The sequence below is a fragment of the Lepisma saccharinum genome, chromosome 16 (genome assembly GCF_977018435.1).
Source record: "Lepisma saccharinum chromosome 16, izLepSacc3.1, whole genome shotgun sequence".
Classification (NCBI taxonomy): Eukaryota; Metazoa; Arthropoda; class Insecta; order Zygentoma; family Lepismatidae; genus Lepisma; species Lepisma saccharinum.
Window position 1 is genome coordinate 33,343,225 of NC_139244.1, and position 25,387 is coordinate 33,368,611.

The 25,387-nt window shown below is 39.2% G+C and overlaps 1 protein-coding gene across 2 annotated transcripts in view; it reads right to left on the reverse strand.

The window, feature by feature from the left end:
* Positions 1-25,387, reverse strand: part of atl (atlastin GTPase) — an 82,928-nt gene that overhangs the window by 27,126 nt on the left and 30,415 nt on the right. For both annotated transcript variants that reach the window (XM_083137963.1, XM_083137964.1), the window contains exon 2: positions 7,773-7,972. In XM_083137963.1, coding sequence (XP_082994089.1) covers positions 7,773-7,972 — 200 coding nt within the window. The remainder of the gene's footprint in view (positions 1-7,772; positions 7,973-25,387) is intronic.

Below are 25,387 nucleotides of genomic sequence, written 5' to 3' on the forward strand. Positions count from 1 at the left end.
GCCCTCTTCTTGGTGTGTGCGGGATCCCGAAAAGTTGGGATCGGGATAAAAATTTCCCTTCCGATCTCGACTTGGGGAAATGGTTTCCTGACTTTTCGGGATCCCGAGCAGTCGGAAAATACCGAAAGGTCGTTTTACAAATTCGTGAATTCTCGACATATTCTGCATTGAAAATGTCTGGAACTTATCGGAAGTTGTTTGTTTTTAATTATTCCAGATATGCAAAAATAATCACTTAAGGTGAAAGTGACGTGTAGAATTCGAGATTTCCCGAGGTTCACAAAATTTCGTACATTTTCCCACTTAGTCAGGAAATTGCGAATTTTTCTCGTCCCAACAAAAAAAAAAAAAATTGTCCGGCATGTCCCTACTCCCCTACTATTCTCACATGCTTCATGTGATCCCTAATCAGCATTCAGTTGTGTGATTCCGAAAAATCTGTTCAGGGACTTCGGGAAATAATTTCCCAACATTTCGGGATCCCGAAGTGTCAGAAATTGTACAATAATCGAATTAAAAGGGGCTAATTCTTGATGCTTTCTTCACTTTGACTATCGGATGTGAGGGATAGAAATGTTTTGATCGGAATGGCACTAGGACTTTTTTTTTTAATCTTGACGTTTGGGATGGGAAAAATTTACAAGTTCCTGGCCAAGTTAGGATATTTTCAGTACGAGAAATGTTCAATTTTTCCCAACACTAGAAGTGCTGCAAAAACTCATGTTTTTAAAGTTGAATCTTACAGAATTGAACTTCCATTACTAAGAACAGGAAGTCCTTTGACTAATAAGAACTGCTTTTGTACTAATGCTAAATCTCTGAAAATACATATGTATGTGTATAATGTGCAAATATAAGTGTTTAAAGGAAATTTATTTTTGTCATTCTCAAAATAACATTCCATTTTCGTTAAATAGTCTTATGTATCGGAATCGGTTAAATATCGGCATCGGTATCGGTTCCAAAAATAATCGGTGAGTACATCGGCATCGGCAAATTTTCAGCTTCGTCACATCCCTACTTGTGATCATACTATAAGCAGAATTAGGATATATATTATTATGCTAGTTCTGTCCACATTCATACATCGACTTTAGAAACAAGCATACAAGTCCCAACTACCTTTTCATCCTGCAACATCTTCAGCAGTTAGAAGTCTTTTATTTCAAATTTCCAAAAGTGCAACTATCTTAAGGGTCATTCCATGTCAAATGAAATTCGCTCTTGAAGTTAGTCATTTATTTTTCTAAAAAAATACATAAAACTATATATAAAAATACATGTTTATTGATGCATTCATGTAAAACGTTATTTAAATGAAAGCTTATACTATTCTGAACAAAAGAAAACAAACTTGAAGTTTCTATGGCAAACCCGAGGGAAGATACGATCGTTTATAACGTAATGCATGTCATTCAAAGTGGAGCCGCTTGTGGCGCACACGGAGATCTTAAAAAGTGCGTAACTTCTGAACCCCTTGACCAATTTTAAAAAAACTTGTCATTTTTGTAATCAGCATCAAAAGTTCTATAAGCATACCAAATTTCATCAAAATCGGGGTTGGTGGGTGACATGGCCTGGATGAATTGACGTGGAATGACCCTTAAACCTGCTTCAGATGATTCACCGATCTACTGCTGCTTCAGCAAAAATCATAAATGAATGACACTCACATGATGGATAATTTTTGCAAGGTGTACGGAAGGGTAGGAAGTTTGTGTGAATTAATTATTCAAGTTTGTAAAATATGAATCTGTCAGTTGCAGAAAGCAGTAATTGCGACCAAATTTCGCACAGAAAAGTTTGCTGCAGAACTTGTGCTTGTACATTTTAGTTTTAGAAGCATGTTGCTGCTTAAAAAAAATATGACAAATGTAAAAAAGGAGGAGGAACTATGAAAAACTATGGCAATCTAACCTAGCCTACTTGCATAATCATGTCTAAAGCAGAAAGATTATTCTTATATTTAAAAAAATGTTGCATTCACATAAAAGTGAAAAAGAAAGTAGGGAAATACTAAGACAAGTATATTTGTAGGATACATGATATTTTCAGACGATAAGCACCAATCTACAGAACAGGTCAAGAAAACTGAAATTAATTCTGCAAAATGTTATGTGAACATGTCTGCACAGATGGGTGCACTTGCCTGTTCCCTAGGCTGTGGAACTCACGTACAGAACACTGTAAAGGGCACTTGCTGTTTTATGTTCTTAATAAATAAATGAATAGATGGGAGAAAAATCATTCTGCATGAAAGGCACTACAAGATTTCATCGATCCTCTTTACCAATTTACATGACGTGATCGATTGAATCAGGTTAAGTCACTTTTCTGACACTTCTGGCTAATTGCGATGATGGCAATGAATATATGACGAAAAGGATGAGGGACAATCAAAAACACATACAGATAACGATTTCTACAGAAAATGATCCTGGCTGAAGGTCCAAGCGCCAGATCCTTGTTAGTCTGCAAAATGCAGTCAAGGGCATACTAAGTGGAAGTGAGATTGGCATTTGGATGTCTTGTGAAAGACACTTACACTCCTCCCATGTGAGAACACCCACTAATTATTAGTTGGGCCATCATGAATACTTAAAAATCAGCAAAGAGAATATATGAAGGGCATAACTCGACTTCTCGTGGAAATGGAGTTACATGTATGACTTGGAACTGTGAAGCATCAACATTTCAGTGCTAGAAGTATCTCCTAGGTTTCAAATTCTTGCTCATAGCAGCACTACTATGTTTGTGCTCCAACAGCTAAACTACTAAGTTATTTCAATGAGCATTTTTTCTAAAAACTGTCTTGAATGGAGTTACACCACTTGTGCTCTGACCCCTCTTATTTAATATAAATGTTACTTATCAGGGGAAAAAAGGAAACTGCATCATTTCACTACTCATCATGTTAGCAAACTGTAAAAGGGTGTCTACCAAAATAACAAATCCAAAATTCTTGACTTTTTCCTTTTCCTTAACATTTATCACTCCCTACTTGGGTATAGAGATATAGTTGGAAATTAAGAAAATAGAGATTTTTATTCAATGAAAAACCCTTACCACAAGGCCGGTTGAGATGAAAACTAAAGCTGTACTTTAACAAGAGATTTAGACTTGCTTTAGATTTAGACTTGCTTTAATTATTAATGATGTAAAAATTAATGCTCCAGAATTCATCCTAGATGGGGAATGGCCACATTACTTTATTTAATATTTTTGCACTTGTAATTTCACACATACAAGAATGTAATTCTTAAGAAACAACATGAACAAATGTTAACCACAACTCAATACGATTTTAGATTTCCAAATATTCAATTTTATGAAATCCCAGTACAGGAATAATGCAAATTCACTGTATATATACAGGAGATGGACAAAAATATGGAAACACCTGCAGAAATGCACATCACCTTTTTAATATCGAGAAGGACCACCTTTGGCATGCAGAATGGCCTGCAGTCGACGTGGAATGGACAAATACAGGTCGCATATGGTTGTCAAAGGGATGTTGTACCATTCTTCCTCCAAAGCAGCTGCAAGATGTTGTAGAGACGATGGTGGTGGTTAGCGGGCTCGCACCTTGGTCTCCAAAACTGACCACAGGGGCTCAATAATATTGAGGTCTGGCGATTGTGGAGGCCATGGCAGATGTGACACTTCATCTTCGTGCTCATCAAACCAGTCCTGAACTATGTGAGCTGTATGAACAGGGGCTCTGTCATTTTGAAACACGGCATCACCATCTGGGAACAAAGTTTGCACCATGGGATGCAGTTCGTCACTGAAAATGGTTATGTAGTCCCTGGCAGTGACATGTCCATGCAGGGTGATGAAGGGTCCGACAGAATACCAGGAGATTGCTGCCCAAATCATCACTGAACCACCGCCATGCTTAACTCTGGGCAACAAACAGTCTGTATCAGGGCATGAAATTTCTAGTTTGAAATCAGTCGCCAGACTAAAATCTTTGGTCGACACTATTTTATATTGATAAATAATATAAATATGAGCAATTATTAAAAAGTTAGGAATTAATGTTTGTGTAGCGCTGTCGTTCTGCACTGAAGCACCACTTATCAATCGCAGCTGCTGGGTCAAACTTTGACAGGGAAAGGGGGGGGGGGGGTCCGTTTACGGAAACTCTGAGCAAATCATTCAGTGTCTCAGTGTTCAGAGGGTTTGAGTCTGTTGTGACAGCTGAAACCTCTCTCACCTGAAGCTATGCTCACTGGTAGAACAGCACAAAATGTCAAAATCTGGAGCAAATTGGGGAATCTTGCTGAACACTCCACACTGTGGATCTTCTCCAGCGTCTGATTCAAACTGGAGAAGGAAACAAAAGTTTGTATTCTGTCCACTCTGCTGACAGAACATCCATTTTCTCATTATAAAGGCTCGGGTTTAACTATATGTAGAGTTTCTTTATTTCTTCTATCCCAAACTGAAGAATATTTTCTTTGGGAGGCCAACCCAAGGTGTCGAAAACATGCAGAGATGCAATCGCATCTGTTGATATAGATTGCAATCTTTCTGTGATGTACACCTTCACATTGTTAATTAAGTTTCCTCTAACAGTCTGAAACTCTCGCTCTCCATTTTGAATGTTTGTGAGCTGCACATTCCTGATCTTCCCTGAAATTGATACATGGTCCAAGAAATCTTGTTCGCTTGGCCCAACATTAGATTCCAGGTCAGCCAAAACTGAAATACAGTGTTCAATTCTTACTTTCAGAGATTAAATCAAAAGATTCTTATTTTGTAGTGCCAGGCTTAAAGGGTTCAATTTCCCGTAGAAATCCAAAAGGAAGTACAGAAGCTTAACATATTTAAATTGCTTCAAACTTTTCAGTAAATCCTTAGCTTTAGCGCCATCATTGTATTTTACATGGGCCACCTGTTCAAGATGGGTCACAACAGCTTTCCATAGTTGCAAGAGACCTCTTACTGCACGTTCTTTGCTGGCTAACCACCTAATAGTGTGGATATCACCGAGTTTTAGAATTTCTTCTATAACTTCTGCTGTTTCTCTCAAGAGATGAAGTCTTGAGGCATGTTTGACACACATTTGAAGCACCCTGGTCTGTATCATAAGCTTGTGCTGGCGTTCTCCACACGTACACTCGACCAGCAGTTGGAAACAATGTAAAGGATGACTCATCCGACCAGATTACAGTCTTCCACTGCTGCATTGTCCAGTTTTTATGGGAGTTGCACCACTGTCTTTGTCTAGCAGCATGGTCAACAGTCTTGAGTGGTTTGGGAATTGCAGATCTGCCATGAATACCCTTCTTGTGGAGTTCTCTTCTGACTGTTTTGACGCTAACAGGGTTTGTAAGCACTGTATTCAGCTCAGCAGTGACTTTTGGAGCTGTTGTGATCTTCTGCTTGGTCACAATCCTACCCAATGTGCGTCTGTCTCTGCGCTGATGCGATTTTTCCGGAAGTCTCGTAGGCAGTCATGATCTTCGAGACTGTGCCTCTTGATATACCAAACATTTCCGCTACTTTCGTCATGGAAGCTCCCACCATACGCGCACCCACAATTTGCCCTCTTTGAAACTGTCAGCTCAGACATGATTCACGATTGACATTCTTGACTGGTAGACACCCTGTGTAATTAATATATATATATTCATTACCTATTTAAAATTTCCACAGCTAAGCTACCATGTACCACCTACCACACTGTTCTCATAAGCATTTCAAATTAGGGCATTTCAATTCGGACGTACGTACGTACGCGCGCGCTGACTAACAGAGATTGGAGAACCCTAAAACGTGAAATTATCAAAAACAGGACACAGCCGATGGTACCATCAGACAGGAGTTTATGGCAGCAACAGGGGCGTCAGTTTCCATTTGAACATTGCGAACAGAGGCCCACCAACTCGGACATTCCGGAAGAGATGCGGCACATAAGCCGCATATCACCAAGGTGAATAAAGCTCAGCATCTCAAGTGGTGTTTGGACAGTCGCAACTGGACACTGGAGCAGTGGAAAGCGGTTCTGTGGAGTGATGAGTCAAGATTCACATTGTTTAGGTCTGATGGACGTGTATGGGTGTGGCAGCTACCCAGTGAACGGCTTCTACCAGAGTGTATAGTGCCTACCGGGAAATTTGGTGGTGGTGGGAGTAATGGTGTGGGGTTGTTTCTCGTACTACGGTGTGGGACCACTGGTGGTTGTTCGTGGCATAATGAACTCACAGGCATACTGTACAATACTAGACAATGAAATGCTCCCAACCTTGTGGCATTTTTATGGAATGGGCCCCTGTTACTTCCAGGATGACAATGCTAGGTGCCATGTTTCGGAGGCTACTATGCAGTGGTATGCCGACAACAATGTTCACCGATTGGTTTGGCCTGCACAGTGTCCTGATCTCAATCCCACAGAACACCTTTGGGATGCATAGGGCTGGCGGGTGAGGTCACGCAACATGCAGTTAAATTCCATTGTCCAACTGAGTGAGATCTTGCAAGAGGAATGGCGACGCATTGCAATGGACATCCTCCAGAAACTGAGGATGCCTGACAGGGTGGCTGCTGTTGTAGCAGCAAGAGGTGGCTCCACGAGGATTTAACAGGGTTCGCACCACCAGACAACCATTTTGTACAGGTGCCCAATTACGTTTTGGTAGATAGTGTATATACACACAGAGCATTCCCTGACATTCGGTACGAGACTCGGCGGTAAGCGGCCCGGCGTCAGAGATTGTCTTTCCGGTGAACGGCGTCCGCGACAGTCGCACGCTACAGTCTGTTTCTTTTGCTCTATTTCGATTTCTGTTGACGTTGCAGACTGACACCAGTATAATCCTCCCTCGGAAGTTGTGTTGTATCGTGTCCGTGTGTTGAAGATTGTGGCTTAATATGGCACCACAAAAGTTTACATTACAACAAAGGATTCACCTTGTCGAGTGTTACTTCGGAAAGAGGAATTGTGGGGAAGTGTGACGACGTTTTGCAACAAAATTTCCTGGTGTTCCCGTTCCACATAGGACCACTATATTAAACCTCGTAAAAGTTTAGAGTAACAGGGTCAGTTCTGAATAAAAGTGGAAAGAAAAACCCACATGTACTTACTGAGGAAAAACTCTTGAGATAGGACCAAGGTTAGAACAGTCTCCGTGGAAATTTATCCGCCGCCTCTCACAAGAAAAGGGTGCTTCAAAAACCCTCTAGGTTCCCCGATTTGTCAGCCTGCGATTTTTATTTATGGGGAAATCTAAAAAATAAAGTATACAAAGACAATCCACACACCATCCGTGAGTTAAGAGAGAGTATTGTACGAGAAATCGGGAGAATTACAGTAGCCAAACTTGCAAGTGTAAATGCCAATTTCCTTCGGAGATGCCAGGAATGTGTTGCAGCAGAAGGACATCATTTTCAACACCTTCTGTAGTCAAGGTTAGTACACAATATGAAAACTGTAATTTTAAAAGCCGAATCTACCGACTGTCGCGGACCCCATTCGCCGGGAAAGACAAGCGTGACGCTGGGCCGCTTGCCGCCGAGTTTCGTAGCGAATGTCAGGGAATGCGGATATATATATATTTAAAAGTGCGGTTTTATTCAATCAAAATTACATGTACTATGGGTGAGTAAAAAGGTTCTGTACTTGTTAAAAAGTATTGTTATATAAATGATACATAAAAGCTTCATTTGTGGACAAATACATAAAAACACATAACTAACTTTTATGGTTAAAAAAATAAACTTTTAGAATTTTAAGATTACAATAAAATAGCATAATCTCTTACCTGAGATTTCATATAACGAAGGAAAAAGTCAAGTAAGAATGACTTTCCCTTCCTAAAGGCTCCAGCTACTGATACTACGACAACATGGCGGTCCTTAATATTTGGCTGCAACAAAATTTCTTCCAATGCTTTCTCGTCCAGTTCAAAGCGATGCTGCTGTTCTGCTATCACTATCTGCACAGCATATCCCCCCATTCTGGCTGTAAGGTAAAGAATATACGTGAATTACAAACATATTACAAAAAAAATATTTGAAAATGTCAACAGAAATGGTAAATTCAGGAGATAAAGATACCGAATCAAATGCAAATTTGGGAATAAAAAGGAGGTGCATGTTTTATTAAGACTTAAATTTTCCACAAAAGACCACTAACTATAAGAAAGAACTTCAATCGATAAGAAGGCACTTACAGAATATTTAATCAGTGAAAATAATGAATCGCAAGAATAACACAATTATAATCCAAGAAAACAAAATGGAAGTAGACAAAACAAAAAATACATAAGGGGACCTTATAGTAAAACATTTGCAGGGAAAATCAAAACATAGATAATAAAAATAAATTTATGCTCTCCTTCGATTTACAGAAAAACAGATGGTAAAATATTTCAATAAACACAAAAAAGTTAATGTTAATAATTTAGAAGAAGCACAAATTTGTGATGTTACATGTGCAAATTGTGAAAACAGATATGTGGATGAAACAGAACAAAGTGTGAAGAAAATAATAAAGAACACACAACCATGGCAGCAGAAAGATACCAAGGACAGCATTCAGTAGCCACACAATATACCACAGAATGTAATAGATGTACAATTCAATGAAAACCAACAGCTTGACATTGAAAGAAAAATAGATGAAGCTAGTTGGACTTGTGAAAATGGAATGAAAAACAGGAACAAAATGAATATTCATCATTAAGAGCCATGTCGTTGAAAAAAAGAGAAAGATTAATGCACAGCACAATAGCAACATAAAATGAAATGAAATACCAACTGTATTTAATATTGGAATAAATAATTTTTTCAAGCTAACATTATGGCCACGTTGCTCCAGCAAGATATTCTTTTTCTTTTCAGAATTGTGCTGCCCTGTTCCAAATACAACTTGAAACTGAAATTCTGGCATTGCTCAAAGAAATCTGTACTATTCTTATCTATAATGTATTCCTTATAAAAAATATGCTACGAATTGCCATTCAAATAACATTACATGTATGGTATAGGAAATTTTAATGTGACACACACTTCCAGGGAGGAGCCACGTTTCCCATCTGCCCTCCATTTCAGACCCCATTGACTGCTAATTAATTTTAACAAGTAATGCATTTCAAACCAGATATATATATTTTTTTTTTTTGCTTTTTTCTATCAGAAAGAACTTGTTTCTACTTGTTTGAAATGTCAAACTAGGGATAACTTTTATCCCCCAATACTGGAAATTAGCAAAAGAATACAATATTTCAAATTTTACAAAAAATTCTTATTGGGAAGTTTGTTATTGTCATCGCAATAAACCAAAGTGAACGAACATTGAAAATCTTTCAATACCTTGGGGATGTATTAAAAATTAATAATGCACCTATGAAAAATATTTTGAAAAAAGCTTAAACATTAAAAAATATTAATTTCTGAAAATTTTGAATTTGGATATTGCGTCAGGCCCATAACAGGTACACAGTTCATTTTCATAACACGAACAAATACAAAAAACCTCTGTAAAGATTTACAGGGAATCAACACGAAAGACCTGCCATCGACGTCATATGGCCCTCGTCCCAATATGTGTCTTTTAGAGGCTTGTGGGAACACTCGAATTCCAAGATTTCCTGAAAACTACGATTTTTCTTCTAATGATTCTCATGCGAATTTTTCCCTTGAAAAATTTAAGACGGAGTCCTCATGATGTTGTAGGTGGGTCTTTCGTGGTTATTGCCTGCTTTAAGCAATTCAAGTCCATAGGACGAATGAGATAACAGATTTTCAGGAACAATGCTTCTTAGTGCATACATTTTCACGAAAAAAAAATCAACTTTTTTAGAAAACTACCTATAGGTGGGTTTCATGTGACGTCAGGATTTGCAGTGCCGCCACATTTGCAGCAAAGCTGTTTATCGTCTGCAAGGAAATACCCACCACGCAGCATTCGTTATACCTGCGCCAAGTGCACTTTTGTTGTTAGTACTGTGTAAAATGTTGGTAACATTGCATAAAAATGCAACAAAAAGACAAACTCTAGTTCACTTGTGTTTATTTACTTGAACCACCTACATGGAATCAGTTAGTTTTTTTTATTTATTAGTGGTTCGGAATCTGCTTGAAATATTTACATCCAGTAAGTAACCTATGTTTCCCGGCTTGGGGTGGGAGAAAAGTGGTCATTGACGACCTTGAGCACAGATTAACTGAAAATTCCAAGACTCAGCCATTATCTTCTATGTTTCCTTTTAACGTTTGTTCAAGCGCAGTAATTTGAAATGTTGAGTTGTTCAAAAACAGTAATTTCGCTTCTTGCTTTAACAATTTGGGCTATGCAGGCCTCAGTGGCAGAGTGGTTAGCACAACACACTACGATGCTAGGTCCCAGATTCGAATCTCGGCCTGGGCATGACTGATCTTAACGACTAGCCAAATATAGCAGAAAAACGAAGTAAAATTAAATCAAACAATTTGAGATACTTTGATATATCATTAACATGTTTTAACCAAGCAGTGCTTTTTTCTGACAGTACGCAAAACCTACTACCGGCACTGGCACCTCTTCTCATGAATAGGATAACAATAACAGTTTGTGTTAATGGATGAAATTTAAATAATCAAATACAAGCGTGCAATTATCAAGATGAATCTAACTTTGAATGTTATCATTTTATCGTAAAACTTATCGACATCGTCCTACCAAATAACACAATAACAAGGAAAGGCTACTTGCAAGTATGATAAAAATTCCGAATGTTTACAAGAACCCGCCACAATCATGGCTGCTCGATCTCAAAATGCAACAGTTTGTGACATAGGTGAAACACACCTATAGAGAATACTGTTTTGATATTCGTACGTATATAAACAAAAAAAATAAATAATAAAAAATAAAATAAAAAACAAAAACAAAAAACAATGAAATATCGTGATTACTTTCGAAGAAATAACGTGTTAAACGATGTCGCATGTTACTGGGATAACTGTTATCCCAGCTGTCCTCAATGAGGTTTACAGGCGATAAGATACTACCAGTTGCCTCAGGCAGCCGCTAGAAGTTAAAGAAAACACACAAAATTGGTATCTGCATTAATCTTATTTTACGTTGCTTCCCTTACTCTTTAGGCTAATCGCGACGATGAGGATGAATGATGGTTTCATGAAACTAGTGAAAATACATCGAAAAACATCCTTGTCCAGATCGGGTATCGAACTCGCAATCTTCGGGACCAAGTTCGTGAGTTGACTGATTAAAGACAGGAATATTAACTTTTGTTCAAACGTTTAGCAAGAACCTGCTATTTTCAAGACTTAACTTAAAATTTTCGAAAAAATATCCACCCCAAATATTTAGTTCCGCTATTCAAATGTGCACGTTTGTGGTCATGAGATGGGGGTGTTGCCCTATATACTGTTAGTTCAGACTTGAAATTACAGATTGTTGCAAAACATTCGAAGAAAAATTTAGTCTCACTTATTACATATAAATCAAACACCTTCTCGGTCAAGCACTGTATTTCGTCTTCTGATGGCAGGCTTAATACTTTCGTTCTTGGGCTAGTACTGCATTCATACAGAGAGATTTAAACTAGGGCTGAGCCGATACCGATGTATTGGTATCTGTATCGGTTGATATTTTTTCACAGATACTAGGTGATACGATTGTTTTTGAGTCGCTAGAAGTGCGGCCATGACCAAAATTTGTTCCCTTTCAAAGGCAATAATTTACTTTAAACATCAGTTAATGGCACTTAATTTGTGGGGGTTTGGATTTTGCCGATAGTATATTATATCCAAATCAAAGTCACGTAGGAATATCACTGTACTGAAATCGATCGCCTGATATACAGATATATAGAAGAAAGAGGCTGGTAAGTTTTCATTCTCTCCTTAAATTTCGTTTACTAATTTATCTTCTTTTTGATAAAGGACAAAAGAGAGAAGAGATTGGTTTTACATTACAGCTTTACTGTTAGTTTCAGACGTTGTTTCCGGGGCTGGTAAATCGCCAATTATTCTTGCGTTCACGGATGATTTAATGTTAGTTTTGGAAGAGTAATCCCTTAGTTTTAGAGGAGATTGAACATTGGGGGAGAGAGAGAGGACAACGACACAGTTGCCTCACTCTTAGCTGCACTTACTTTTTTTTCTCTCATATTTGAAACATCTGATGGATTTTAAATTGAAATTAAACAAGTATCAGTGAGAGTATTGGCTTCGGTATCGGTTCAAAGTGATATCGGCTCAGCCGTAATTTAAACCTAACCTAACCACGGCGATTGACCAAGAAGGTATGCGATGAGTCATACCCAAATGTTTTTATTGGTTCTCTTCAATTACTGGACTGAATGACACCTTTACCCGAAGGCCACAGATGCTTTCTCTAACTTCCTTGGCACTTTCTTTCTGTTGGCTTGCCGCAGTAAACTTTCTTAAATGCAAGTCACTACAGAAGATGCACACGGCATCTTGGATAAATAAGGTACTATACTTTGAACGAAAAAAATAGCACAACGAAACAACTGAAAAGGCTTAATTACGTCGAATATTGACAAGCAAATAAGTGTTTTGAGAGTTCAAAATAAATCGTTGTGTTGAGTCAAGAACAAATTTTGGATCTAAAGGCAGCGTATACGATGGCTACAAAATGCGGAAAACTAATATCCGAATTTCAAATCATCCGACATCAGTTTCGGATGCAACGGATAATCTGGATATCTGGATAGAACAGATTTGATGAAGGATTTGTAGAAAATCTGTACAGTGAAATACGAAAATGACAAACAAAAGAATATGTGGATAACCCATAAGACAAATAAACGATAAAACTGTCCGATTAATGCACACATTCGGATAATCCGGACAATTTGGATTTGGCCATCTTTAATCAGAAGGTCAAGGGAAAAGGCAAAGGAATGGGCGACAATTTCAGTTTGAATAATAACAATTTGTGGTGTAACAGCACGTGAGGTTCCAGGCCTAAATAACCGACTACTGGCCGATTACGGGGCGACGTGTGGCTAGCACGACGAACCCCCAGTCGTTGTTGTAGGTTTCCGAAGTTCAAACAGGGCCTAACAATATCGTTACATTTCATTGAGAAATGTATCATCACCACAATTCGAATTTCCGCCCTAAAGCAATTCCTGTCTGTTAAAAAAAGATCGGGAAATTTAGAGATGGTGACATCATCTCCATGAGGATGCTGTGTAGTCGCTCATCTCCAAGTGATATAGTAAAGGCTCAGATTTTATTTTCACCATAAAAAACATTGAATCCTTTGAACAATCATGTCCTTGTATGTAGAAACAAAAGTACACATATATGATAATGAACATAAGAATCTTCATGAATATCAGTATTTTATATAACTTAGAATATGGTGCCACATTCTTTTAACGTTTCTAAAGAAAATTCATGCAGGATTCACATATAATCCATCTCTGACGCCAGTAACTCACGCATAATTCCCGAATTCAAGGGAATCTCGGTTAGTAGACACCTTGTTCGAAGCCCAGATAGGGTAACTGAGACTGGACCTACAGTTCAAAGTGGAATCCAAACCACTGTGCAATGCGACTCCCCTGGAGATCGAACCCAGGACTCCTTGCTTACAAGGCGAAGCAGTTAGCACTACGCTATCAGGAATATCAGAGCAATGTATGTGTTATTACTTACTGCAAAAATTAAAAATACAGTGTCACCTGCGTCACAATTCATTTCACCTTATGACTTTCTCTTGATGATTATGTCATAATTAACTATCAAAATGTTTACAAATGACAAGGTTGCCACTGATGTCCCATGTTAACAGACATGAATTTTTAACTAAGTTACAAATACATGCATAACAATATTTCCAATGCTTGTATTTTACAAAGGGTGTTCAATAAGTTTTGCACAGATGGTTATAATATTTTTATTAGTTGCAATATGATGATGAAATTTTAGGTGAACATACTTTGATCCTTTGGCTAGAAGACCATGTCACTCAATGTAGCCCCAATCTGCTGTGACGCATCTCGTCCAACGTTCTTTCCATGCCTTGAATGCACTTTGGTAAAATTCAGGTGGCTTGACTTTTACTCCATTGTTTCACACAAGAAATGAGGTCCTTGTCACTGTTGAATGCTTTTCCCCGCAGGTGGGCCTTCAGACGACCAAACAGGAAGAAATTCGAAGGAGCCAAGTCCGGACTATAGGGAGACTGATGGACGTATTTCCCATTCCATTTTCATTATTTTCTTGCTGTGTCATCATGGCTGCGTGAGGCTTGGCATTGTCATGCTGGAGTTTGATGACCTTACTTTGCAGCTCCGGTCTCTTGTTCTGGAGAGCACGTCGTAACTCCATCATGACAATGCCAAGCCTGTAAAAGCATGTAAAAAAAAGGGGCCGATAACGATAATTTTTTTGCACGGGGTTGGCAACACTGATGAAGTTGAGCATGCGCAGGAGCATGCCCTAGTATTCTGTGCTTGCAACAGAGACAAAATCGTCACAGTGGGGTTGCATTCGTGTGAGTATCAGTAAGGTAAAATGGCTGCTGTAATGCAAGGTCCCGCCAAATGTGAAGTGAGATCTGTCATACGATTTCTGAACGCCAAAGGACAGAATGCAGCTGACATCCATCGGGAATTGTGTGCCATTTATGAACCGACAGTGATGAGTGAAGGGAAGGTCAGGCAATGGTGCAGAGAGTTTCGGGAAGGGCGTTCAAATGTCCATGACGATGAGCGTAGCGGAAGGCCTAGTGTTCAGACGGACGATCTGGTGGTACGCGTTAACGAGAAAATGCGTTCCAATCGCCGGTTCACAATATCTGAACTCGCCAAAGAGTTTCCAGAAGTGTCTGCGAAAACAGTGCATCGAATTGTGACTGACAGCCCAGGGTATCACAAACTATGTGCGAGGTGGGTACCAAAAATGCTGACAGACGCTCACAAAGAGCAAATAAGGACAGCTGCACGTGATTTTTTGGCCCGCTGGGGGGAGGATGGGGATGACCTGTTTTCGCAAATAGTGACGGGGAATGCTACGCCCTGGAATTTTTCTGATCCATGACAACGCCCGCCCACATACAGCTGCTCGTACTGTTGAGACAATTCAAAGATTTCGATGGGAACTATTCAATCATCCCCCTTACAGCCCCGACCTTGCCCCCATGCGATTTCTTTCTTTTTCTTCACCTGAAAATTGGCTTGCATCGAAGCGTTTCAACGACAGTGAAGTGCTCGAGATATCAGTTCTGGACTGGCTGCACTCTAAGGCGGCAGATTTTTACGCAGAGGGTATACGGAAGCTTGTGTCACGCTATCAGAAATGTCTGGAGGTTAATGGTGACAACGTCGAAAAATAGCCAAGGTATGTACTTGTTCATCAATCACAATAAATTTCTTTTATCATTTTCTTGTTTTTTTTTAAAAAATATCGGCCCCTTTTTTTGACATTGCGCCTCCTATAATATTTTCATATCATATTAAGTGTAACAAATGACATGATTCGGTCTCCACGTGATGCGGTGGTCATCTTAACGCGCTACGAAACCAGAGGTCCCAGGTTCGAACAAGGGATGTACTAATGTGTTTGTGTCATCAACTTCATCAGTTTATGATTCAACCTCATCGTGGCGATTAACCTCAAAGTTAGAAATGCGAAAGAGTGGTTATTGTATCGAGCTTCGACAACAGAGGTCCTGGGTTCGAATTTTCAGCAAGGAATGTTTCGTAAATTCATGACTTACCCTCACTAACGATCAACGTACATGCATGGAAAGCGATAAAGGAAAATAAATAATTTTTCTTTCGCAAACTGATTCTGCAACCGCAACGGCTCCTCAACACAGGTTGATCCGATTATCAACGCGTATGCAGTAAATTGCTGCTCACTGCAGCAACAACGTAGCATGATTTCTTCCCAGGAGCAGACGATATTTTTTACGCGTATAAAGAGTTGCTGTATGTTAACTTCAAGACACAACGATGTACGGTTTCTACAAAAGGTATGATGAAACATGTTCGCGTCTGATTCAAGTTCAAGATCGACATTTCCGGCAACTGTTGTATAAAAAAGAAAGAACGTACAAAGCTAAGCTGAGGTTACACTGTCCCGGGAATCTCTGGAGCAAGCGAAAGAAAAGAACTCTCCGCGCAAGTAGTGACTCTAGACGGCTCTTCCAATGAACGCGAAAATGCTCCCAGCAGTTTGTAGCAGAGCGAACTGCTTTACTCCGCTCACTCGCTTTCTCCCCTTCTCTACCGTTATGCGCGGCCTTGCTCCACATATTCCCGAGACACAGTGTAGTTGTCGAGTTGTGATTGAGGTCCGTAAGTACCTGCACTCCAAATCGGAAATATAGGTTGCTGCTATAGAGCTCGTGAACAATGAACAAACAATGTTTGCATGTATTTTGCCGTAATAAAAGTTGGTTTACAAGTGTCCGAGGATTTTCTTTCATCAGCGTAAATACCTCAAGATACGAATGTTTTACATCTTTCGGGTTAGCTGTTATAAAGTATGTACATTTGATACGAAAGAGCGACCACAATCTCAAAAATCCAGATCCAACTTGCTGCTTCAAAATGCTGTGATTTCATTCCTCAATCTAAAACACGGTGTTCTTTTCTTTCCCTGGTAATTCAGTCGAATATGAGTCAAGCAGCAACGGACAAAGTTTTGTAGTGATTCCAGATTCTCACTAACTTACGAAGAACTAAACGCCTTTAAGTTTCAGTTCTATTAAACTTGCTGATAGTGAGCAAGGATCATCAGTTTTCCAAATTAGGTACGCTTCACATTTGAGTTGAAGTTTGTTCTAGGTTCACAGTTAGGCTAATCGGGGCTGGACCTACAGTTTAAAGTGGGGTCCGATCCATTATCTGATTGAACCCGGGATCCATTGACTACAAGGCAACGGCGGGCGAGAAAAAGAGCTCTCGTTTCATGTTGAAATTTACGAAGGGTAGTCTACCCGGATGTCTGCCAAAACATATCCTTTTTCCTTTTTCTGAGCATTTATTTAATCACTAGGGCTAGGATTTTGATGACCTAAAAATTCGTAAAAAATGCCCTTAAAAAGATGCATTTATGACCTAAAAATTGCCAAAAAATGACTTTAAAAATGACCTAAAAACCGTTAAAAATTCCAAAGTAAAATTTTATTTGCACTTCAAATTACAGCAACTCTAGTATGCAACTTTTGACAAATTATGAGAGGTTACTGTTCAGTTTTGAGTTGCAGTGTGTAACGAATATTTTCTGTAAATTTTCAAAAAGAAATTAATGACGATTGTCAGCTAGCACACTTTTATACATAGAAAAGCTCCTTTCAACATCAACAGAGGTAATAGGGGCATATTTAAAACATACAATGTCACTTGGTTCTAATTCGGTTTCAGAGTCTGGCAATGAAAACGTTTTCCCACACAATACGTCACGAATAGAACATATTATTGTGTATCCTGCATTTTTCCCTAGCACTTTCTGCATCTCACTTGTATTCCAACAGTACCTGGAACTGCTTCCAAATTATCCTGAACTTTGTTAAGGACATTAACTTGATCAACCAATGTAGCTCCAGATGTCTCGAGTGAAGTTATGGCAGAAGGTAGGAAGCCGAAGTTGGACTTTATATAGCATAATTTTCCCTCCATTTCGGGATCAGCCAAGAGTTCCTGTGCTTGTCTTATACACAATGCTTCACTGCTGTCGAACGAGGTTACAACTTCTTTCACAACTTTATAATTTTCACAATAGTAACCACAAGCCTCTAACCATGTATCCCATCTAGTAAGAATAGGAGCTGGTGGCAAAGCACATCAGGTGCATGAGACCTAAAAGCTAACACTCGTGATGGGGACTTGAGGAAAATCTTCTTAATGTTTGCAATCAGTTGGTCTACATCAGGAAAGTGACTTCGCAGTTCTTCAGCAATACGATGACACGCATGTGCAAGACATGTTACATGTACCATTTTCGAGTACAGACCTTTCAGAGAATTCCCTGCTTTAACCATGTACGGTGCCGCATCTGTTACGAAAAGCAACACCTTGTCATATTGAATGCCGTCGGGCCACAATAACTGCATCGCGTTATTGAAAACTTTGCTGATCGTTGAATAATTCACTTTTTCTAGACATTCACAATTTATTATAAACACTTGAGTAGACTCGGATTCCTGCATCGTACCAATCACTACATTTGCAATGTACCGTCCGAGTGAGTCGGTACTTTCGTCAATTGACACCCATATTTTTTTACCATGAATTTTCTGCCGAATTTGATCCATTGTTTGGTTGTAGCATTTCTTGGCATAATTTTTCCTTAGCGTGGAAGAATCTGGTATCCATTTCCCAGTATGTTTTTCCAAAAATGCTCGAAGTTTAGGATTATTTAGTTTACTTAGAAGAATGTCAGCAGATATAAAAGCGTCGCACAGTTCTTCAGAAATAACAGAGGATTTGGAGGAACACTCACCCATTAACAATTGCACCGTCCTCTTCTGATCTTGAATTTGCTTCAGAGCTGCCTTGGGTTTCTCGCGGTTGACATGTTGCTCCACCGTGAATTTCTTTTCCGCAGCACTGAACGTATTTTCACCATACTGGGACACAAACTGTTTTAATTTGTACTGTGTACTTTGCTTGGTTTTTGGCATCTTGTCCAATGCTTCGAAAACCTGCTCTACTGAACACTGCACCAAAGTAAATTCTCGCAATAAACAGGAACTTCGACAATGGCCAGATCACACGTTCCATCCATTCACTTTCAAGGAACACAACAATTGGTCTGAGCAGATTAGAAGATAAGATTAGGCAGGGCAACGACTTTCTTCTCCTGGGGCAAAATTGCGAGCTGTTTTGAACTTCTAACAATTGAATTTCATTGTAAGGAAATCGTTATATTCGTGTTGTTTACTTTCTTCTGAGAGGGATGGAAGGTAGCTGCAGTTTCATATATTTTAAATTGTCTAGGGAAGATATGAAAAAATAGGATATTTATGCATCTTAATCCTTTCACGTTAATGCTGCCCATGCACTCGCAGCGTACAAGTGCTCTGGAAAACTAAGAAAATAAAAAAATGACCAAAAAATGACTTAAAATGCCAAAAAATGACTTATACAACCCATAATGGCAAAAAATGCAAAAAAATGCCCCAACAAATAGTGCTTAAAAGTTTCAGCACGACATGAAACATATAAATATTAAAAGATTTGGGTTTCTTATTCACCAGAAAAAAAGATGCAATTTCATCAAAATCCTAGCCCTATTAATCACCCTCTACTTCGGTAGAATTGGAAATTAAGAAATATATATTTTTATTCAATGAAAAATCCCTACCACAAATTGTGCATTAACAAGAGATTTAGACTTGCATTCCATTAATGCATGTAAAAATTAATGCTTCAGACTTCATCCTGGATGGGGAATGGCAACGAGGGTGGATCATTAAGTATCGCACAACATTTTTTTTTTTTTAAATAGAAGTTTAGAAGGTAAGACAACATAAATTATACACAACGAAACCACATATTTTAGCTACTTCTCGACATACAAGCCAAGTCTTTCAACACATTTTTCCCATCGTGGCACTAGTTTCAATAATCCCTGTTCATAGAACTTCGTCATTTGGGAATACAGCCATCTGCGCACAACCGATTGTACTTCTTATTCGAAATCGAAGCGTTGGCCACCTAGGAATTTCTTCATTTGGCCAAACAGACGGAAGTCTGACTGTGCAAGGTCCGGACTGTATGGTGGGTGCTGCAGCACCTCCCAACCAAATTTCTCGCTTTTGCCGCAACAAGGGGGTGAGAATTGTCATGGACCAGTATGACATTTGAAGCGTTCACACGGCCTCCTTGAAAGAATATGCACCACCTGGAGATGTTGCTACCGTCCAAACCGTCTTCCCCATACACGCCTAACATTTCCCTGTGAATTTCACTAGGGTTTTGTCCTTTCGCCCACAAAAAACGAACCACAGCTCTTTGCTCTTCAGACGTTGACGACAATAACATGCGCGCCATTTTTGGTAAGTAGTTCACGCTTCTGCCGCAAGAGTTAAACCTGATCGAACAAATGATGTCTCTAGCGCGAACTTCAAACTATACGTCTGTAAAAATTCAACGTCCCAGCCACAATAACATGGCGGAAAAAATTGTTGTGTGATACTTAATGATACACCCTCGTACTTTTATACAACTTCACGCAAATAAGAATGCAATTCTTAAGAAACAAAGTAAACAAATCTTGACCACAACTCAATACGATTTTAGATTTCCAAATATTCAATTTTATCAAATCCCAGTACATGTATATAACAATGTAAATTCACTATAATGTATTAAAAAAAAAAAGCAAAAATTTTGACCACAAGCATAATTTCTTGACCTACCTGTTGATTTCATTACTTTTTCTTGACTTTCTTGTCTGGTAGACACCCTGTCTACCTTGTAATCTGCTTGTCTTCGTTTTTTTCGGGTTTATTACAGACACGTCAATAATTATCAGAATTGTCCAAGTAAGGGCTTATCCTTATCTACGTATCGGATCTTGACATGGAAAAAAAATAAATTTGCTATGTCGCCACTGTTGTGTATTCAAGACTTGCAGACAAGTTGCGGAAAAGTACCATCGAAACGCCGAGGTTTCGACTACTCGATTGCTACTACATCTCTATACAATCAAATAGGGATAGTGCCTTTGCAGTGTCTCGTTGTTTTTCGTGAATGAAGCTGACTTGTCTCATTCTTGGTCTCGTCTCTTGTTCCAAATGCCTTTCTCGCTCTCGACAACGAAGATGATTGGTTAGCGTTGTAACCAGTTTCATCTCGACTTCTAAACCATTGGCTTGATCTCTTGTAGAAACAAACTAGTTGACGATTTTACTCTCCAATTCTCCAAGGAAAGAACAAGGAAGATATATGCAAAGAAGTATTTCTTTTCTCCTCTTTCATTCTCTCTTCACATGCGCGGCCACGTATGCGCACACAAACCTTTCACACTTATGAGGATCTCTCTCGCTCTTATTCTACACGGGGAGGGGGATATGAGAGAGAGAGAGAGAGGGGGGAGCTAACTTTCCTTTCTCGGAAGAAAAAGACAAGGGAAGGGGGGGGGGGAGAGAGAGAGATATATGAAAGCCATTGAGACCGAGAGGGGGAGGGGGGCTCCAGTCCTTATCTGAGCAACCCACGTTGTGAGGCAACTTTAATTAAAATAAATTTTCAAACATACAATTCTGCATCGTAATATACCACAATGCAGAACCAGACGAGGCTCTGGGAGAGGACGTCTTGTTGTGTCCGACTTTTCAGACGTGTCTCGTTCTCCTCTCAACAAGTCTTGAATAATCTGGTCTCCCCGTCTCGATTTGTAAATGATGCTCTGTTCGAGACTCCTCCCGGAAACACCCTTACGCTGAAACAAAACACCACCCTCTACATACACCTTTCCACCCTTCAAGGTGCCATCCCCCAAACAAACCGTTTACACATTTGAACAAATGACGTGATACATACTACACCTTATTTCGAACGATGTTTTGAAATCCTTCACATTAGCACTACGTTTCACAATACTGTGAATACCTAATGGAGGGGAATCCATTCCTTTGTTTACAAGTGGTGTCAAAGGGGAAAGGTTGAGAAACTTTGAATTAGAGTGAACACGTCAACTCTCATAAATACATACATTACTTGGTTATTGGACCTCTGTGCTGAGGTCTAGCTTACACATATGTTCCATTGATAAATTAAGGCAATATGACATTTTAGAATTATTTTACAAAAAAAATTGTTAATCTCTTTGTGGATTACGGCCACCACTGAGCAAAATTAACTGATACTTTCACACCACCATTGCCATAACGCGGCACGAACACGGACAGAGGGAATCATAAATAACTGAACAGGAAAATACTGTATTACTAATCATAAATCCTCGCCTAATGTTTTACGTACCGGCACACAAATTAAAAATAAAACTCTGTGCTTCATTCAGCGTTCTGTAATTCGTTCGTATCTTCCGTACACTCTTCTCATGTCACGTTAGTTAAATAATTAGTTCTACACCGCATAGCAACAACCGCACAATTTTCGTCAATATACTTGAGGTTTTATTCTACACGCATTAATATTTTCCGTGGTGTTCTGGCTGGGCAGTTATGTTCCTAGAATCGAACTGTAACGTTTTCCATCAGTGCATGTCGAGACATTTTTGTAGGGGGAAGGGGGGGGGGGGGTCAGGAAATTGATAAAACTTGAACAGTATAATAACAATAATTATCGCATGGTTATGATTATTACGCAATAATAACTACGAACAAATAAAAATTAACCAATTTTATTTTAAATTTATTATTATTATTAGCAGCAGTACTAGTATATCCTTGGGGAGAGACTTTTTAGTCACTCCATCAGATGAGGAAATATTTAGCACAAAAGTTGAGAAATTTTAGTCAAAGTTTACGTTGTGTGACCTATAGTTTCTGGAATTTTGGTAACTACGGAACCATTTATTGTATGGATTAAATACTACAATATGAAAAAAATAAACTGGTTCCTGTATTATAGGCCTACAGTAAATGTATTCGTTTAACGTATGTTTTACTTTTGTTATTCTGTTCGATGAGGATCTAACACCGAAACCTCGAGGTTTTACTATGCTGCCCCTTACGCTTTGTAGCAGCATAGGATCCACTTAATCTGTCATCTTCCCAGACCATTTCTTCATTAACCATTCCTTGATGTTCAATGGACATTTCTACACAAAGAACAAAATTGGAAACAGAACAATCAAAGCAACGGTTTAAAACCGAATAAGCCATCTCAGTGTATAATTCGAGCAAATATGCTCCCTTCTCCTTAGAAAATAGAAATAGTAATTTAAATGGAGCAAAAAGTATAGAATTCAGGGGACATCTTGGAGTAGTTGGTTAGCGTACTGGATTTGTAGAAAAATGACAGGCCCTATTACCGACAAAAAAGGAAGTTGTTCATCTGAAGTCGATAGAAGAGATGCTAAACGAAGCCGTAGACAATGGATAATGTCCCGTTAACATCGCATACTAATAAAGAACCCTGTCGTTAACATGCAGAGAATTGCCCTTGATCACATGCCGACAGCGAGTGCTGCCAGCATTTTACAGTCGTTTCTATACAATCGTGGAGCGGTGAAAGGAGGTATATCTAGTTTTGAAATACCAATTAAATACAAGAGGCGCCTAGCAACACTGAAGTCACTTCTGAAATCTTGGAAACTAGCTTTTTGCAAGTTCAGTGATACTGATTGATTGGGTTTATTTTACTTCCCTTTCTGCCACTTTTGGCTAATCGTGAAGATGAGGATGAGTGATGATATGATGAAGGGTTACTCACAAAGAACACAAGCGGCCAGACCAGAATTCGAACCCGGCACCCCTGGCGTCGTAGCGTGCTGTGCTCAGTGATATGGTTAATATGATCCCTTCCAATTTAAAGAATGTGGGATCAAGTTCTGCGTTTCCATAACCTGGTCTGAGTTGGCACACAAAACCATTGTACGGTTTCAACGCGACGCTAACAAGTCGTGGAATAGTACATGTAGTATTTTAAAAGTTTATGGAGTTTCCTTGGAGATAGAGGGGAGGAAATCAAAATATTTAAATGCGGAAAAGGGGTCGAGTGATAACTTGTTGGATAGAACTCTTAATTTCAAACACATTTTATGGGAATGTTTTCGTGCATGGGCCATCGCATTTGAGTGAGAGCTCATGAACAGATTTCATATTCCTTGGCACTCTACAACTCGTAACAATTATTTTGCATTCGAACAGAACAATATATAAAATACTAGTTCCTCTCAGTTTTCTGGTTCCAATGTTTGCAAAGCAGAAATACAAAAAGGGGTTGTAAAAATACAAATTATGAAGAGGAAAAAGTAGTCTTGGGACGTTTCTTCTAATAAGCTAGCCCACACTTTAAAAGGTTTCCTACAAAATTTCTAAGAAATTAAGAAAACTATCTAAACAAGACGTTAATCGGGTGCCAGTTTACGAGGAACTCCCGCGTATCTCCTTTCATATTAGGGGCAAGCCGTTATATTCAAATTACCTTGTCCTGTGTGTTTCAGTAAAGGGACATTGACATGTGTAATCTATTATCCGTTTCGAAACTATCAGTCAGAGACAAATCTACAAGTTACAAACCTATCCTGTACGTTGAGTTTTACGTTTCCGTTATATTATTTTCCTACTGTATGCCTACCTTTCTGGGACTAATTGCGGTGATGAGATCAATCATGATTAAGTGATAGCGATGAAGTAACAAGCATGCCCAGGGCGGGACTCGAACCTGAAACGCCGGCCTCCGTGACGGAGTGGTTAGTGCATCGCGCTACGACGTCAGGGAGCCCGGGATCGAATTCCGGCGTGGGCATGGGTGTTTGTGAATGTCCATTCATCAATTTCATCATATCATCACTCATCCCCATCTTCGTAAATTATCCAAAGTGACACAAAAAGCGAAGTAAAATAAAGCAAATCAATCAATCAATCAATCGAACCTGAAACAGGTGAGTGTCGACAGAAGTTCTCCACGTATTGTAATTTTACCCCAACTCCCTTCATTAGTGTCAATATAATTTGTTCCTAGTTATGTACAGAGACCTTTTGGCTGTTCTCAGCATTCCAATAAAGTAAAATAAATACTTCCTCATTATATTATGGAGAGGGTTCGAAATGCCTATATACAGAAAGTATTCACTCTACGTTGGCATTAAATCGCCAAGGCATGTTACATGTTAGGGGTGACCCTTTCCAATGTCAACCTCACTTCCACATAGTACACTCTGAACTACATTGTTGCACACTAACAATGCTCTGGCGCCTGAACTCACGGCGTTGTGAGGCTTGGGTTGTATCCTGACCAAGTGTGCTTGTCCTCTAATGAATTTCGTCTTATCACCAGTCATGCTACCTTCGCGATTAGCCAAAACAGGCAGCAAATCGAAGTAACAAAACAAACCAGTCGATCAGACGAAAAGCATCAACTCAAGATTCACAAGCTTGAAAAAAAGAAAACTGCGAATATCATGACCTTGACTTACTTGTGTTTCTAACCGCAAGCATTTCATGTTTAAAACCACTTTATCGCGCATATTTACGTGTTCTCACGTTCACGTATGACACGATTTAGAAATGATAAAATGCTTCCATTCGATTTCACAATTTCTACACCGAATTGCTACTGTCAATCCAACCCACTCTGTCAGAAAATGCATCCGATTGCAAACCGAAGAAACGGCAACACTGTGTTCCGACAGACCTGCATGGCATTAAAATTCAGGAAGGGCGTAACGTGAACGTTCATCATGAGTGTAATTTCCGCGCGTGCAGTTGGGACATAGCTGGTATCAAATTCCTTGGATAAGAGAG